The sequence below is a fragment of the Salmo trutta genome, chromosome 25 (genome assembly GCF_901001165.1).
Source record: "Salmo trutta chromosome 25, fSalTru1.1, whole genome shotgun sequence".
Taxonomy (NCBI): Eukaryota; Metazoa; Chordata; class Actinopteri; order Salmoniformes; family Salmonidae; genus Salmo; species Salmo trutta.
Window position 1 is genome coordinate 43,169,395 of NC_042981.1, and position 16,690 is coordinate 43,186,084.

The 16,690-nt window shown below is 41.2% G+C and overlaps 1 protein-coding gene across 2 annotated transcripts in view; it reads right to left on the minus strand.

Annotated features, from left to right (window-relative positions):
* Nucleotides 1-294: 294 nt before the first annotated feature.
* Nucleotides 295-16,690, minus strand: part of mocs1 (molybdenum cofactor synthesis 1) — a 29,324-nt gene continuing 12,928 nt past the window's right edge. For both annotated transcript variants that reach the window (XM_029714068.1, XM_029714069.1), the window contains 2 exons: nucleotides 11,849-11,984; nucleotides 295-2,023 (listed from right to left, as the gene is read on the minus strand). In XM_029714068.1, the coding sequence (XP_029569928.1) occupies nucleotides 885-2,023; nucleotides 11,849-11,984 (1,275 nt within the window). In that variant the 3' untranslated portion in view covers nucleotides 295-884. The remainder of the gene's footprint in view (nucleotides 2,024-11,848; nucleotides 11,985-16,690) is intronic.

Here is a 16,690-nt window from a genome sequence, read left to right on the forward strand (position 1 = left end):
CACTGTATTTACCATGTTGTTGATATTGTTGCCATTTCCACCTGGTATTCACTAACAAACTAGTTATTTCTGGTATACAGAAATAACTGATCCAATATGAATTGTGCAGTGTTACTAGGTCATTATTATGCAATTACCATTTTAACACTTTCTTAGTACATACAAGGGGTCTCAATTTTATACTAAATTTCAGCACACAATCATTAAACATGTATAAGCATTGTTAAAAGGTGTGGGAATCACACAAGCATGTTTCATTAAATCACCCTTTTATAAAAAAAATCCAATGAATCATTTTTTCACATCAAGTTTAAGGTTTATGAATCAATGTTGCCATGGATTTCAACATACAAACAATTCACAATCTGTGTGTAAGAACATTTCATAAATGATGCCCCAGATTAAAAAAAGACTATAAAATAAAGCAAAAGCAAAACTGCAATTTTACATTTCCTACATTTCATATTTTAAGGGAGAGTGTGCGACTGATATTTAACAAAATGTACAGTACAGATAGCCAGAGTAAGCATTTCTGATCGTACCCATGCCCTGTTATCTGGTACAATGAAAAAAACAATACTATCAGCAAGTCGTGGCACGGCCTACCAGGCAGACAGTGCCATCGGCACGCTGATTTGATTCACATAGGTTATGGAAACTTAATCAGTGGAGGACTTACAGTGAGGCATTTCTTGATCCTCTCTAAGGTGAACAGAGATTAGGGGGTCGGAAAGGAGATATACCATGCAGGATTGGGGGCTCGATTCCAATTTCAGTTCAGTCAAATCAGGAAGTCTCCTGAGTTAAACTTACCTAAATAAAAATGGTATTGACTCCTAAACCTGGTGCTGTGTGGAAATCAGGTTTTGGGCAGGGGTTAAAGGTCAGGGTTCACGGTGGAAGTCCCTCTTCCCACCTGTCTTACTGACCAGCTTGACGTCCGTAATGGTGATGTCATGACTCACCGCCTTGCACATGTCGTAAAGCGTCAACGCCGCCACCGTGACCGCCGTCAGTGCCTCCATCTCCACGCCGGTGCGGCCTGTAGTGTGGGCAGTCGCCGTGACAACGGCTGCTAGTCGGCTGGCGTTGAGGTTGAAGGTGACAGAGATATGGTCTAAGGGCAGCGGGTGGCAGAGCGGGATGAGGGCGCTAGTCTGCTTGGCGGCCATGATTCCCGCTAGTTGCGCTACGGCTAGTGCGTCGCCCTTAGCTAACTGGTTGTCATGGAGCAGGCGGAAAGTGGTGGGGCCCAGATGAACGGTAGCTGTGGCTGTGGCGCTTCGCCGTGTGGGAGACTTGCTGCCCACATCCACCATGGAGGCCCGGCCTTGGGCGTCAGTGTGTGTCAGTTGGGCGGTGGTGGGGTTGTCTGGCTTAGGGTAGTGAGAAGAATTTGCGTCCGCCCCCAAGTGCTCCTGTGTGGGTTGTTTGAGTTTGGCTTGGGGGACATCTCTGGAGGTTTGTCTGTGGCATAGCCTTATGCTATGCTGGCCTAAGAAGGGCCCTGTTTTGGCGCTTCTCAGTAGTGTGCAAAGGGAAGGAATCCCGGAGGTCCTTGTAGAGGAATTCTTAATTAAGTTTGGACCCCTGGTAAGTGTGTACCTGAGGCAGTCTATGTCATTGGGACTCAACACATTTGTGTGTGTGTCAGAACCAGCAGCTTTGGTTTGATAACTGGGGGTTGCCAGTAAGTCACCGATCCCATATCTGCTGCGGGGGGCTACACTAGAGGCACTGGCACCCCCGTAAAGGCTTCTTTTGACAATATGGGACCACTGAGGGATTCTTCCACACTGGTGGGTTCCCGAGAAGCTGACATCAGGCTGCACTGTTGAAACAGTGTAGCCTGAAAGGCACAATACATCCTTACTGAGTTGGCCTCCCCCACTTCTGGAGCGGTACTGTTGGAGGGCCATAGCTGAGGTGAGGACTCTAGGATGGGGGACATAGGAGAGGGGGGGAGAGGACCCCTGGCTGATTCTGGTCTTGGGCAGGGACAGAGGCCTTTTGGCTGTGGTGCCTGAGACAGGGAGGAAATTAAGATGAAGGGTTAGGAAGGCAACTCTAAAATATAGTCAAACAAGATTGAATTACAATGCATTACCATATTACAATCAATCAGTGTTAGTGATTTTATTTTAAAAGTTACCACATGACTTAGAGGTCAAAAAGGCCTCTATCCAAGCAGAATATCAATGTTTCCCATTTTGCATGCCAGAAGAATACGATGCATCTGAAAACACAACTCATGGAGATGCACATCTCCACTTTGACAACATGGGCAGCGCCACTGAGGGCTTTCACCATTTTGAAGTCGTCAATTGGGTGGGACATGCTAATGAGTTAAGTAAGGATAACAGAATTCTATCCAGGTCACCAGGATGGCTTGGCCATTTAATTATACTACTGAACATTCCATAACTGCAGGTGGCAGTAAATCACCTACCTTGGCTTTATACCTGTTCAGACTTCACACACTCCAGCACAATAGGTGGTGGTATGCACCTTTTCAGTTAATTTACAAACTTCCAATTTACTCATAGAAGTAAAAATAAATTATATGAGCTCTCTAGTACATTTCTATGGGTTCACTTTATCAAATTCAAATCATAATGGACTGAGGGGACAAGATTAGGAGAGGGGGAAAGCGAGTGCGTGAGTGTTATGTACAGCCGCACCACCCACCGATGAGGATCATGGGTCTGGAGATATATTTTTTTAAAGGAAGGCGAGATGAGTCAGGGGAGAGAGAAAATGGAAGAGGTAACAATTTCACCTTATTTGAAATCAGGATCAGTGTGCGATCAAAACGTAACGTTATGACTAACTACTGTTCCCTGAAGGAGGGAAAAGAGGTACAACATACTATGGGGGTCGCACACTTGGTTGAAGGAGCTAAAACCACAGCTGACAAGACCAATGAAATCTGCGCCTCCCTGGAAGCCCCGCCTTCCACAGGTGATAAGAGGCTCAGATTAATTCCCTCAATTTAATTCCAATCTTCACCGAGCCCAGGAACGGGCGGTGCGGGGCCAAATAGGTGTTGTACTTCGTTTCCCTCCTTCAGGGAACAGTAGTTAGTCATAACATTACGTTCCCTTTCAGTCAGTCAACTTCAGTACAACAAACTATGGGGAATAAAACCACGCCGATCCCAACGGATATTAAATGAAACCATGGCAGACTACCCAGACTTGACCCCGCCAGATGCGTCAGTCCGGGTATTGTGCACACGGCATGCTGCCTAGTGAACTTCCATTGAAAGCATCTCGAACTGGCTGCATCAGCACTTGGTATGGCAACTGCATGGCAAGGTGCTACAGAGGGTGGTGCGGACGGCCCTGTATATTAACTGGGGCCGAGCTCCCTGACATCCAGGACCTCTAACAGGCGGTGTCAGAGGAAGGCCCGGAAAACTGTCAAAGACCCCAGCCACCCAAGCCATAGACTGTTCAGTCTGCCACCGCATGGCAAGCAGTACCAGAGCGCCAAGTCTGGGACCAAAAGTTTCCTGAGCAGTTTCTACCCCCAAGCAATAAGACTGCAGAACACTTCATCAAAAGGCTACCTGGACTATTAGCATAAGTGTCAATGGCTTTTATTGACAATTACATGAAGTAGATGCAAAGAGTCAATATTTGCAGTGTTGACCCTTCTTCAAGACCTCTGCAATCCACCCTGGCATGCTGTCAATTAACTTCTGGGCCACATCCTGACTGATGGCAGCCCATTCTTGCATAATCAATGCTTGGAGTTTGTCAGAATTTGTGGGGTTTTGTGTGTCCACCCGCCTCTTCAGGATTGACCACAAGTTCTAGTCCTGTTCTCTTCTGGGCGGTGCCCTCAATATCAAGTGGCCTCTCAAACTGGCATTCCAGCATATTCGGGAACGCCCAAGATTTAATTACAGTGACGCCTTCGGTTATGCAAATTATCAACATGGTCCTGTAAATTTTGCAATTCCGTCTGGATTTCATCTGCTGGACCTTTCGTTGTGACAGTGCCATTCTCCAATGATGCAACACGGTCCTCTGCTTTGCTAACGCCGGTGGTCAGTGTCTTGATTTGTGGGCTCGCAAGTTGCAGTGTCTGGCATAGCTGGCCTATTTGGCCCTTAGGCAGCCTCCATTTTCTTGCTAAGCTTGGACAGTTGTGTCTGCAGTGAATCCTTGCGTGCTGTAATTTGCGGCTATCCTGGTTAGACATGTTATTTTTGGTTTTAACAAAATGTGCCTTTTACTTATGAGTACAACTATCCCCCAAAATGGGTCAATATGGTTGCAAAAATCTATTTACTGTTGTGTTCGACGTAGCTCCTCAACTACACAGCCATCCTCACACTCATTGAGCAAGGCACTTAACCCTAGTTGCTCCAATAATAATAATAATAATAATAATAATAATAATAATAATAATGGCAGACCCTGGCCGTGACCCCACTCTCCACGGGTGTTTCGGGGAGTTAGAATATGCCCCAAAATTATTTTAAATTGCAATAGGACAAATATAAGCACTCACCAATTTTGTATTATTATAAGCGTTTGTCGGCAGTTATCTTGGTCAAAGACTGTCCAACCAAATACTAGCTCTGGGGTGCCAATCGTTTTTGTGTTTTATTTATTTTTTAAATAAAATAGGTTCTGCAAAAAATAAGAAAAGTGCAAGGGTACCAACATATACTGACCAAAAATAAAAACGCAACATGGAACAATTTCAAAGATTTTGCTGAGTTACAGTTCATAAGGAAATCAGTCAATTGAAATAAATTAATTAGGCCCTAAATCTATGGATTTCATGACTGGGCAGGGGTGCAACCATGGGTAGGAGCCAGGCCCACCCACTGGGAAGCCAGGCAATCAGAATATTTCTTTTCTAATAAAAAAGGCCTTTATAGACAGAAAAACTCATCAGCACATCCACCCTCCTCCCTCAGAAGATCCCGCCGGTGAAGAAGCTGGCTGTCGAGGTCCTGTGCTGGCATGGTTACACGTGGTCTGCAGTTGTGAGGCCGTACTGCCAAATTATATAAAACAAGGTTAAAGGTGGCTTATGGTAGAGAACTTAACCTTCAATTCCCTGGCAACAGCTTTGGTGGACATTACTAGTCAGCATGCCAATTTAACACTCCCTCAAAACTTGAGACATCTGTGGCACTTGACAAAACTGCATATTTTAGAGTGGCCTTTTGTCCCCAGCAGAAGGTGCACCTGTGTAATGATTGTGCTGTTTAAGCAGCTTCTTGATATGCCACACCTGCCAAGTGGATGGATTATCTTGGTAAAGGAGAAATACTCACTAACAGGGATGTAAAGGACCTCCACATCTGGCTTCTTCACTTCAGTCACCCAAGTCATAGACTGTTCTCTCTGCTACCGAACGGCAAGTGGTACCGGAGCGCCAAGTCTAGGACCAAAAGGCTCCATAAGACTACTGAACAATTCATGAAATGGCCACCCGGAATATTTACATTGACCCCCCTCCTTTTGTTTTTACGCTGCTGCTACTCGCTGTTTATTATCTATGCATAGTCACTTTAACCCTACCTACATGTACAAATTACTTTGACTAACCTGTAACGGTACCCCCTGTATATAGCCTCGTTATTGTTGTAATTTTCTTGTGTTAAATTAAATCAAAAGGTTTTTACTTTAGTTTATTTAGTAAATATTTTCTTAACTCTATTTCTTGAACTGCATTGTTTGTTAAAGGCTTGTAAGTTAGCATTTCACGGTAAGGTCTACACCCGTTGAGTCAGCGCATGTGACAAATAAAATTAGACTTGATTTGTCTTGTTGAAAAACAAATGATAGTCCCACTAAGCTGTAATGAATGAAATTTACTTTGTGCATCTTATCTTTGGTGTCATAAACAATCCTTGGTTCTTGCCTGTGGCCCTCCCTCTGGTCAAGAGAGGGAGGGCCCCCTCCATAGGAACATCTGGCAGAACGCCCAGAATATGTTCTTTAAGTTAAGATCAAGACAGAGCCAGATCCAGATCTTGGTCACCTCCATGACCAAGGCCCTTCTCCCCTGATTGCTCAGTTTGTCCGGGCGGTCACCTCTAGGAAGAGTCTTGGTGGTTCCAAACTTTTTCCATTTAAGAATGATGGAGGCCACTGTGTTCTTGGAGACCTTCAATGCTGCACACATTCTTTTGTACCCTTCCAGAGATCTGTGCCTCGACACAATCCTGTCTCGGAGCTCTACAGACAATTCCTTTGACCTCATGGCTTGGATTTTACTCTGACATGCACTGTCAACTGTGGAACCTAGACAGGTGTGTGCTTTCCAAAGCATGTCCAATCAATTCAATTTACCACAGGTGGACTCCGATCAAGTTGTAGAAACATCTCAAGGATGGTCAATGGAAACAGGATGTACCTGAGCTCAATATCGAGTCTCATAGAATAGGGTGTAAATAAGGTATTTAAGTTTTTTATATATGTGAAAAATGTCTAAAAAACACTTTTTCGCTTTGTCATTATAGGCCATTATGTGTAGATTGAGGACGTTTAATTTGATCAATATTAAAATAACGCTGTAACGTAACAAAATGTGGAAAGGGGAAGGGGTCTGAAGACTTTCCAAATGCACTTTGTACAAATTTTTATTTAATGAAATATCTTATGTTCTTGTCTATTACTGTTCTGTCCTTTATCCTGTACAGTGAGGGGAAAAAAGTATTTGATCCCCTGCTGATTTTGTACGTTTGCCCACTGACAAAGAAATGATCAGTTTATAATTTTAATGGTAGGTTTATTTGAACAGTGAGAGACAAAATAACAACAAAAATACAGAAACGCATGTCAAAAATGTTATAAAATGATTTGCATTTTAATGAGGGAAGTAAGTATTTGACCCCTCTGAAAAACATGACTTAGTACTTGGTGGAAAAACCCAATTTAACAAGGCACACCTGTTAATTGAAATGCATTCCAGGTGACTACCTCATGAAGCTGGTTGAGAAAATGCCAAGAGTGTGCAAAGCTGTCATCCAGGCAAAGGGTGGCTATTTGAAGAATATCAAATATATTGATTTGTTTAACACTTTTTTTGTGTAGTACATGATTCCATGTGTGTTATTTCATAGTTTTGATGTCTTTACTATTATTCTACAATGTAGAAAATAGTACAAATAAAGAAAAGCCTTGAATGAGTAGGTGTTCTAAAACTTTTGACCGGTAGTGTATATCAAATCAAATTTTATTGGTCACATACGCATGGTTAGCAGATGTTAATGCGAGTGTAGCGAAATGCTTGTGCTTCTAGTTCTGACCATGCAGTAATATCTAACAAGTAATCTAACCTAACAATTTCACAACTACCTTATACACACACAATTGTAAAGGAATTAATAAGAATATGTACATAAAAGTATATGAATGAACAATGGCCCAACGGCATAGGCAAGATGCAGGAGATGGTACAGAGTGATGTAGGGTATGTAAACATTATATAAAGTGGCAAGTGATCCATTTTTCTCATACATTTTTCATTATTAAAGTGGCTAGAGATGAGTCAGTATGTTGGCAGCAGCCACTCAATGTTAGTGATGGCTGTTTAACAGTCTGATGGCCTTGAGATAGAAGCTGTCTCTCGGTCACCGCTTTGATGCACCTGTACTGACCTCGCCTTCTGGATGATAGCAGGGTGAACAGGCAGTGGCTCAGGTGGTTGTTGTCCTTGATGAACTTTTTGGCCTTCCTGTGACATCGGGTGGTGTAGATGTCCTGGAGGGCAGGTAGTTTGCCCCCGGTGATGTGTTGTGCAGACCTCACTACACTTTGGAGAGCCATACGGTTGTGGGCGGAGCAGTTGCCGTACCAGGCGGTGATACAGCCCGACAGGATGCTCTCGATTGTGCATCTGTAAAAGTTTGTGAGTGCTGTGCCGCCTTCACCACGCTGTCTGTGTGGGTGGACCATTTCAGTTTGTCCGTGATGTGTACGCCGAGGAACTTTCCACCTTCTCCACTACTGTCCCGTCGATATGGATAGGGGGCTGCTCCCTCTGCTGTTTCCTGAAGTCCACGATCATCTCCTTTGTTTTGTTGACATTGAGTGTGAGGTTATTTTCCTGACACCACACTCCGAGGGCCCTCACCTCCTCCCTGTAGGCCATCTTGTCGTTGTTGGTAATCAAGCCTACCACTGTAGTGTCGTCTGCATACTTGATGATTGAGTTAAAGGCGTGCATGGCCACACATTCATGGGTGAACAGGGAGTACAGTAGAGGGCTGAGAACGCACCCTTGTGGGGACCCAGTGTTGAGGATCAGCGGGGTGGAGATGTTGTTACCTACCCTCACCACCTGGGGGCTGCCCGTCAGGATGTCCAGGACCCAGTTGCACAGGGCGGGGTCGAGACCCAGGGTCTCGAGCTTAGTGACGAGTTTGGAAGGTACTATGGTGTTAAATGCTGAGCTGTAGTTGATGAACAGCATTCTTACATAGGTATTCCTCTTGTCCAGATGGGTTAGGGCAGTGTGCAGTGTGATTGCGTCGTCTGTGGACCTATTGGGGCGGTAAGCAAATTGGAGTGGGTCTAGGGTGTCAGGTAGGGTGGAGGTGATATGGTCCTTGACTTGTCTCTCAAAGCACTTCATGATGACAAAAGTGAGTGCTACGGGGCAGATGGCACATGAAAGTTCACATGTTCCAAAAGGTATTTCTGCAGCAATGCATTTTGATTTTTAAAAATTAAATTTTTTACATTCAAATGGCTCTCATGTGAAGTAGTGACGCGTGACGTACGCCTAGTTTCCTGAAACAAGTCAAATTTAGGTTAGATTACTTGTTAGATATTACTACATGGTCGGAACTAGAAGCACAAGCATTTCGCAACACTCACATTAACATCTGCTAGCCATGTGTATGTGATAAATAAAATTTGATTTGTGACTCGTTTCAGGAAACTAGGCGTACGTTGCGCGTCACTACTTTACAGGAGAGCCATTTGAACGTATTTATATATAAAAAACGAAATACCTTAATAATGCACTTGTATGCCATCTGTAAATATGAATAAAATAGTTAAATTACAATCATAGTTGGTTTAGCCACTGATGGATTCTGTTAAAATGTAACATGTTTCAAGTTAAATTGTAGTTTGTTTGAATCCTGTTTTGTGAATGATTACTGTGAGTATTAACCTCTCTAGGGTAGGGGGCAGTATTTGCACGGCCGGATAAAAAAAACGTACCGATTTAATCTGGTTATTACTACTGCCCAGAAACTAGAATATGCATATAATTGTTTGATTTGGATAGAAAACACCCTAAAGTTTCTAAAACTGTTTGAATGGTGTCTGTGAGTATAACAGAACTCATATGGCAGGCAAAAACCTGAGAAGATTCCTTACAGGAAGTGCCCTCTCTGACCATTTCTTGGCCTTCTACACTCTCTTTATTGAAAACTGAGGATCTCTGCTGTAACGTGACACTTCCTACGGCTCCCATAGGTTCTCAGAAGGCGGCAGAACGTTGAATGATGACTTTGCAGCCCATTGCTGAAAAACAGTAGCGCATTTTGTAAGTGGTCGATCAGAGAACAATGAGACAGGGGCGCGTGTGCACGAGAAGAGTCCATTTTAGATTTTTAGTCTTTGAACGAAAACAGGGTTTCCCGGTCGGGAATATTATCGCTTTTTTACGAGAAAAATCGCATAAAAATTGATTTTAAACAGCGGTTGACATGCTTCGAAGTACGGTAATGGAATATTTAGAATTTCTTTGTCACGAAACGCGTCGGGCACGTCACCCTTCGGATAGTGTCTTGAACGCACGAACAAAACAGAGGATATTTGAACATAACTATGGATTATTTTGAACCAAACCAACATTTGATATTGAAGTAGAAGTCCTGGGAGTGCATTCTGACAAAGAACAGCAAAGATAATCCAATTTTTCATATAGTAAATCGGAGTTTGGTGGGTGTCAAAATAGCTAGCCCGTGATGGCGATATGTTTGAAAAATTGAAGTTTTCGGATTTGAGGACTTTGTATTTCGCGCCACGCCCATCATTGGATATTGGAGCAGGTGTTCCGCTGGCGGAACGTCTAGATGTAAGAGGTTTTAAGTTAGGTCCTGATCTGGCTCTATGACATATGGCTGTGGGCTACACTAGTTCATTTAGCAGAAAAGATTTGCTTAGAATTCCGTGGCAGTATTTTATTATGAAAAATTACAATTGATCAAAGCTGAATAAAATACAAAGGATATTTTCTCCAAATGATTTAAGGGAGTGCGCACATGCTGCTATTCTGTGTTGAGCGGTTAACAAAGAAATATATATTCCTATATGCTTCATTCAGAGATATTAATGTAACTTTAGTTATACAAACGTTGGGCTATATGTTTTGATTTTTAATACATTTTAAGGCTGCATGATGCGACTCTAATGATCATTTGAAAAAAGTTAGTCACTTGAAAGGCATGTGCCCTGCTTTGTTTTTGTGCGCAGGCTGTACACACACCATCAGTCACTCATTCACAATTTGACGGCAGCATCCCCTTTGTGTGGCCATAATGCACACCCCAAAAAATCCATGCCTTTTGTGGCCAGTGGCCATTCTCCCCGAGTGCTGCGCTCCATCACGTGATCAGGCATTTCTCACAGGCTACAAGTGAAGACAGACACATCAGGGACACAACTGCGCGTGTCCTTATTGTGGGGCGGCAGGGTACCCTAGTGGTTAGTGTTGGACTAGTAACCGAAATGTTGCAAGTTCAAATCCTCGAGCTGACAAGGTACAAATCTGCCGTTCTGCTCCTGAACACTGTTCGTAGGCCGTCATTGAAAATAAGAATTTGTTCTTAACTGACTTGCCTAGTTAAATAAAGGTTAAAAAATAAATAAAAATCAAATTCTGAGGTAGATATTGGAAGAACTGTCCACATTTTTGTCAGCAAACAAGATGAGCAGGCCTAACGAATAGCAAAAGCACTAGCCTATGTCAATCCACTATCTCCCATATTACAAAGGTCGACCTATTCTGTGCGATAAATAAATATGTGTAAGGAATCTTCTCAGGAATCTTCTCAGGTTTTGGCCTGCCAAATGAGTTCTGTTATACTCACAGACACCATTCAAACAGTTTTAGAAACTTTGGAGTGTTTTCTATCCAAAGCTAATAATTATATGCATATTCTAGTTTCTGGGCAGGAGTAATAATCAGATTAAATCGGGTACGTTTTTTATCTGGCCGTGAAAATACTGCCCCCTATCCATAACAAGTTAAGGACAACTCAGAGTATGCTATTCTGTTCTTCTGAAATAAGACATTTTCTTCATATCATGCTTCTTTAGACCAGTCTAAAATAAATAATGGATTTATTGTGTCTATTACTTTGATTTATTTGATTTTTTTAAATGTAAGTGTTCCAAAGGTCAGCATCAGTGGCTTGTAGGCGGTATGTGAAAGTGATAAATGTGTTTGTTAATTAACAGTCAATTACCATGAAACCGACAGTTATTTGCTTGACAATCATCGGTTGACGTAATATCGTGGCCGCCACAGCCCTACCTGTGCATCAGCAGGGCAACTGCGCCCCTCATGATGATATCAGATTTTGTGTCTCCTACCCCTATCAAAGTTGCCTATCCCTGACCTAGGCTATCGGAAGGCAAGACAGAGCTATTAGGCCAGCATTTTGTTTATCTGATTCTTTCAGGGGGTAAGGGGTGAATTACAAATGCAGGACAGTTCTCATGAATGAAAGACCAAAGTTAATGTGACAGAGATGAATCACCCACTATTGGCGAGAAATTGAATAATTTTTGTACATTTTTCTATTGTTCAAAAACCAATTATTATGGTGCCTTAAAGCCACCTTCTTCATGCTTACAGCGAAGGTTGCATTCTTCCATCAAGGAGACGCGCAGGTAGCTGTGCCTTCGACAAAAGTCACCTGTCAGGAAGGCAGAGAAGGGTAGAACGTCCTCGTTTAACCTTTGCCTCCGGCCCCCTGGGACAGCCACCTCCTGGACAATAACAATAAAAGACAAAAGAAACCGTGAGCAAACATCTAAAGTAGGCTCACTTTATTGAATTAGACAATCCATTTTCGAAACTTTAGGATGATTTGGACAAGAAACGCAAAAAATGCTAATATCAGTGATATTGACTTTAGCATTTGTGGCCCAAAAATTAAAGAGACAGCATTTGGAGATGCAGGTAAACAAAACCAAAACATGGTTGCCTAGTGACTGCGTACAGGGTAAGGAAACCAACATGCAACTTTGTCCCTTTACTCAGTTATGTTTCTTTTACCTTTAGCAAACCTGGCAGGTCAATTAAGAGCAACATCTTATTTACAATGACAACCTGGCAAGTTGATGGTAGTATATTTTTCATAGGGGAGAAAATAAGTGAAAATGCAGAGGTGTGTATGGAACACATGGTCGAGGCACTATGTTCTTCATGTGGGAGCAAAGCAGCAATAATACAAAAATCTGGGATTCAGCTAGTCTCTCGGGTTGAATGTCTATGTTCTCCAGATGAGTCTGTCAATGAAAACCTGGATTGCATAATTGTAAAGGAAACTAATGCAACGCATACTGAATACCAGTCTAAAGATATTTAAAAATAAATGTGAAGTGTCATCAAATTTCTGATCAATTACATGGACAAATACATCTGGAATGGTTTTGCATCCAGTGTTCTTCACTGACAAGACAATTGTATAGGGTACAATTGTAAAGCACTGTGCATTATTATTATTATTGTTAAACAATAAGGCCCGAGGGGGTGAGGTATATTGGCTTTATACCACAAACCCCCAAGGTGCCTTATTGCTATTATAAACTGGTTACCATCAACATAATTTTTTTTATTGTCCAGCAGCCAAAGGCATAATCCTAGTCGTAACCCATGCTAGTTAATGCATCTTTAGATCTCCCTTAATTTCTAATGGATATTTACTGTAGCATCAGCCTCGTTGTTATTATTATTATTATTATTATTATTATTATTATTATTATGGTTGTATGCATTTTGGATCGGTCATCCCAGAACTGCCCCAGAATCTTTAAACCATAGACATTTTTTTTTTTTTATCATCCCAGGGATGACAGGACACCCTTAATTCCGAGCCCTGAAGGGAATATTTTATAAAGACAAAAAGTATTTGGTTGTATTTTTTTAGGTTGCAATATTTTATAGGCTACCAAGGGTGGCCAACCATCCTCCAGGAGAGCCTTAAAAGGAGAGTTGTTTTTTTGAGACAGGTTTGAATATGCAAAGAAGACAATAGACATAGTGTAGCCTACATCTTTGCCATTCTCTATGGTAAAAATTGTATTTTTACATCATTTTGTAAAGATGCCACTTTACAAAATAAAATGAATGCGTTTCTTTTGGGACAAGATAATTTATCTTGTCCCACTCAGTCCGAAAGACATGTGGCTAACAAAGTTAATGTCAAGCCCTTTTAGTGAACATAGCTTGTTTGACTTGTGTTGATGCATCTGAACATTAGGAGTTTACTTCCTAAACTGGATTACATCAAGACCTGGGCTATGCAGACAAATCCAGACATTCTGGTATTGACTGAAACTTGGAGCTCAGGGGACATTCTGGACTCAATCAATATTGAGGGTTATCATGTGTGGCAATTTTTATACAAAATAATTTCGCTGTCTCATAGCTGAAATCCATTTCCCTCGCCCCAAAATTTGAGCTATTATCTTTAAGCCTTTGTCTGGAGAAACATGTATCCATAACTGTTATAGGGGTTAAGAAACAAGTTATTTGACTAAATCAGAAGTTATTGTCCAAGGTTACCTAAAATATGATTAGGAAATGCAGGCTTTAGACAATCTAAAACATGTAATAATCTTAACCTAACCCAGCTGGTGACTAAGCCTACAAGTTCCAACCTTAGAGGTCCTTCAAAGTCAACTCTGATCTTATATTAACAAAATATGTTTCTACTGGTGTCTTCACCCAAGGCAATAGTAGCCATTGCCCAGTTGCTTGTGTTAGAGATGTGAGAATACACAAATCTAAGCATTTAAAATCAAAATGTTATCTTTTTGTTTTTACATTCTTTATTTTAATGACCTTAATTGTATTTCAGCTATCCCTGAACTGGATTTAGCTTATGTAAATTGAATTATGTAACTGCTCTTTCAGATTGTAATGGGAACCATACTTAATTCTGGGAAAAAAAAAAAAAAAAAAAAAAAAAGTCAAATCCCTGAAGGGTTGTACTTCCTCCTCTCTACCACAACAAATTAACTCAGACACTGGCCTCATTATGGAAAAAAAAAGCGCCATCATTGATACATTTAATCACCACTATTTCAGCAGGCTCTCTCTGAAATAACTTCTAAGCCTATTCACAATGATTGGGCTGGTAGCTGATAGGGGAAATTTGCTTAATGATCAGAAATGGTATTCAAAGCTTTTCTTTAAAAAGTTATTAACAGAAAAATAAGTCCTGAATGCATTTGCTAGCAATAGACAACAAATCCACAGGGGCCGAACAATTGGATACTGGTCTGCTTTTTTATTTAACATTATTATCAGGAAATATTCCAAAATTATGGAAATTAGCTCGTGCTGCCACATTGGAAGTGGGGACCGTAGTGATTTTAATCCTTGTCACCCCACTTCAGGTCTTCCTTCTCAAGCAAAGATTCTCAAATCCTTGGTAAATGTACAACTTTGATCTTTATCTGAGAAATGTATTTTGAATGTAAACCAAATCAGGGTTTAGGCCTTGGCATAGCACTATTACAGCAACCACATTAGTAGTTAATGATCTTGTCAATGCTTTAAACACTCAAATGAAATGTGCTGCTTTGATTGAGGACCTGTCAAAAGCTTTTGATCATGCTAGTTTATTGAATAAGTTATCCACGATAGGCCTGAGTTTTGACACCTGTTCTTGGTTTCATTATTATATTAGTGACAGAACTCAGGCCATCGTGATGGATGGGGTTAAGTCTGCATTTCTTGAAGTGCACCACAGAGGTCGATTGTTGGACCTGTTCTCTTCACTATTTGTGACCGACCGCCTCGATCTTATGTAGCAAAATTTGAAAGTGTTTTTTACATTGGATAAAATTAGAGAAGTAAGTAAGTAATGGGTAAGTAATTCTGCTTTGAAAGTTGATCAACCACACTTTTGAGAAAATGGCCCTTGAATATTTTTGGTACACCTACTGGATAGCTCTTTGTCTACATCCATTCAGCATTAACCTTAGCCCCAACCATCTCTAAGGATTCACGTGAGGCCGAGTAGTTTCGTAAACAACCAAAGACTAAAACTAAAAGGGGTAACACTCCAGGTAAAAATACACTTTATCTAGTCCTTGGCATACATCCTAATCTGACTTTGGAACAGGTCATGTTGTTTTTCACATTACCATCTCTGGTAAACACACATAATACAGAATGTGTAAACGGTACAGTGAAATGGTTACTTGCATAGTAGCAATATGAAAAACAAAAAGTGTCAAGATAAAAATATTTTAGATGACGCTTACCAGACACACTTATTTAAATTGATGGGTCATGTGAAGGAAATGCTGTAACCACCACCCAGTCACATCTAGCTAAGTGGATGGGTCACTATTGTTTAGACATGTACACATGTTCATGAAATACAATAGATGGCCGTAATCACCATAATCCCAAATCATACTACTGCCAAAACGAACATTGCCATAGCTGTAGTATGAATATGCAGGTGGCTAAAGCTAACCAAAAAGGTTCAATGTTAGCAAGCAATGCAAATGGATTTCTGATTCGAACAATATTACTACACAGATCATACATGTAATTTTAGCTGGAGAGACAGCAAGCTAACATTTGCTAGTTAGCTAAGAGTACACTTTAACTTGCAATGAAAACTAACTTTGACAATATTAGAAAATGTAGCTAGACTATTACCTGTACACAGTGCATTCGGGAAAGTATTCAGGCCCCTTGAATTTTTCCACTTTGTTACGTTACAGCCTTATTCTAAAATGATTTACATCGTTCCCCCCCACCCCCCCTCAATCTCCACACAATACCTGATAATGACAAAGCAAAAACAGAAATGTTTGCAATTGTATAAAAAAAAGAAATGCCACATTTACAGTTGAAGTCAGAAGTTTACATGAACTAGTTTCAACCACTCCACAAATTTCTTGTTAACAAACTATAATTTTGGCAAGTCGGGTTAGGACATCTACTTTGTACATGACAAGTAAGTATTCCAACAACAGTTTATAGACAGATTGGAATTGTGATACAGTGAAACAGTGTGCCTTTAAACAGCTTGAAAAATTCCAGAAAACTATGTCATGGCTTTAGAAGCTTCTGAAAGGCTAATTGACATCATTTGAGTCCTTGGGAGCAATTTACAAACGCCTGAAGGTACCACGTTCATCTGTACAAACAATAGTACGCAAATATAAACACAATGGGACCACACAGCCGTCATACCGCTCAGGAAGAAGACGCATTCTGTCTCCTAGAGATGGACGTACTTTGGTGCGAAAAGTGCAAATCAATCCCAGAACAACAGCAAAGGACCTTGTGAAGATGCTGGAGGAAACAGGTACAAAAGTATCTATATCCACAGTAAAAATTTGTCCTATATCAACATAACCTGAAAGGCTGCTCAGCAATGAAAAAGCCACTGCTCCAAAACCGCCATAAAAAAAGCCAAACTACAGATTGCAACTGCACATGG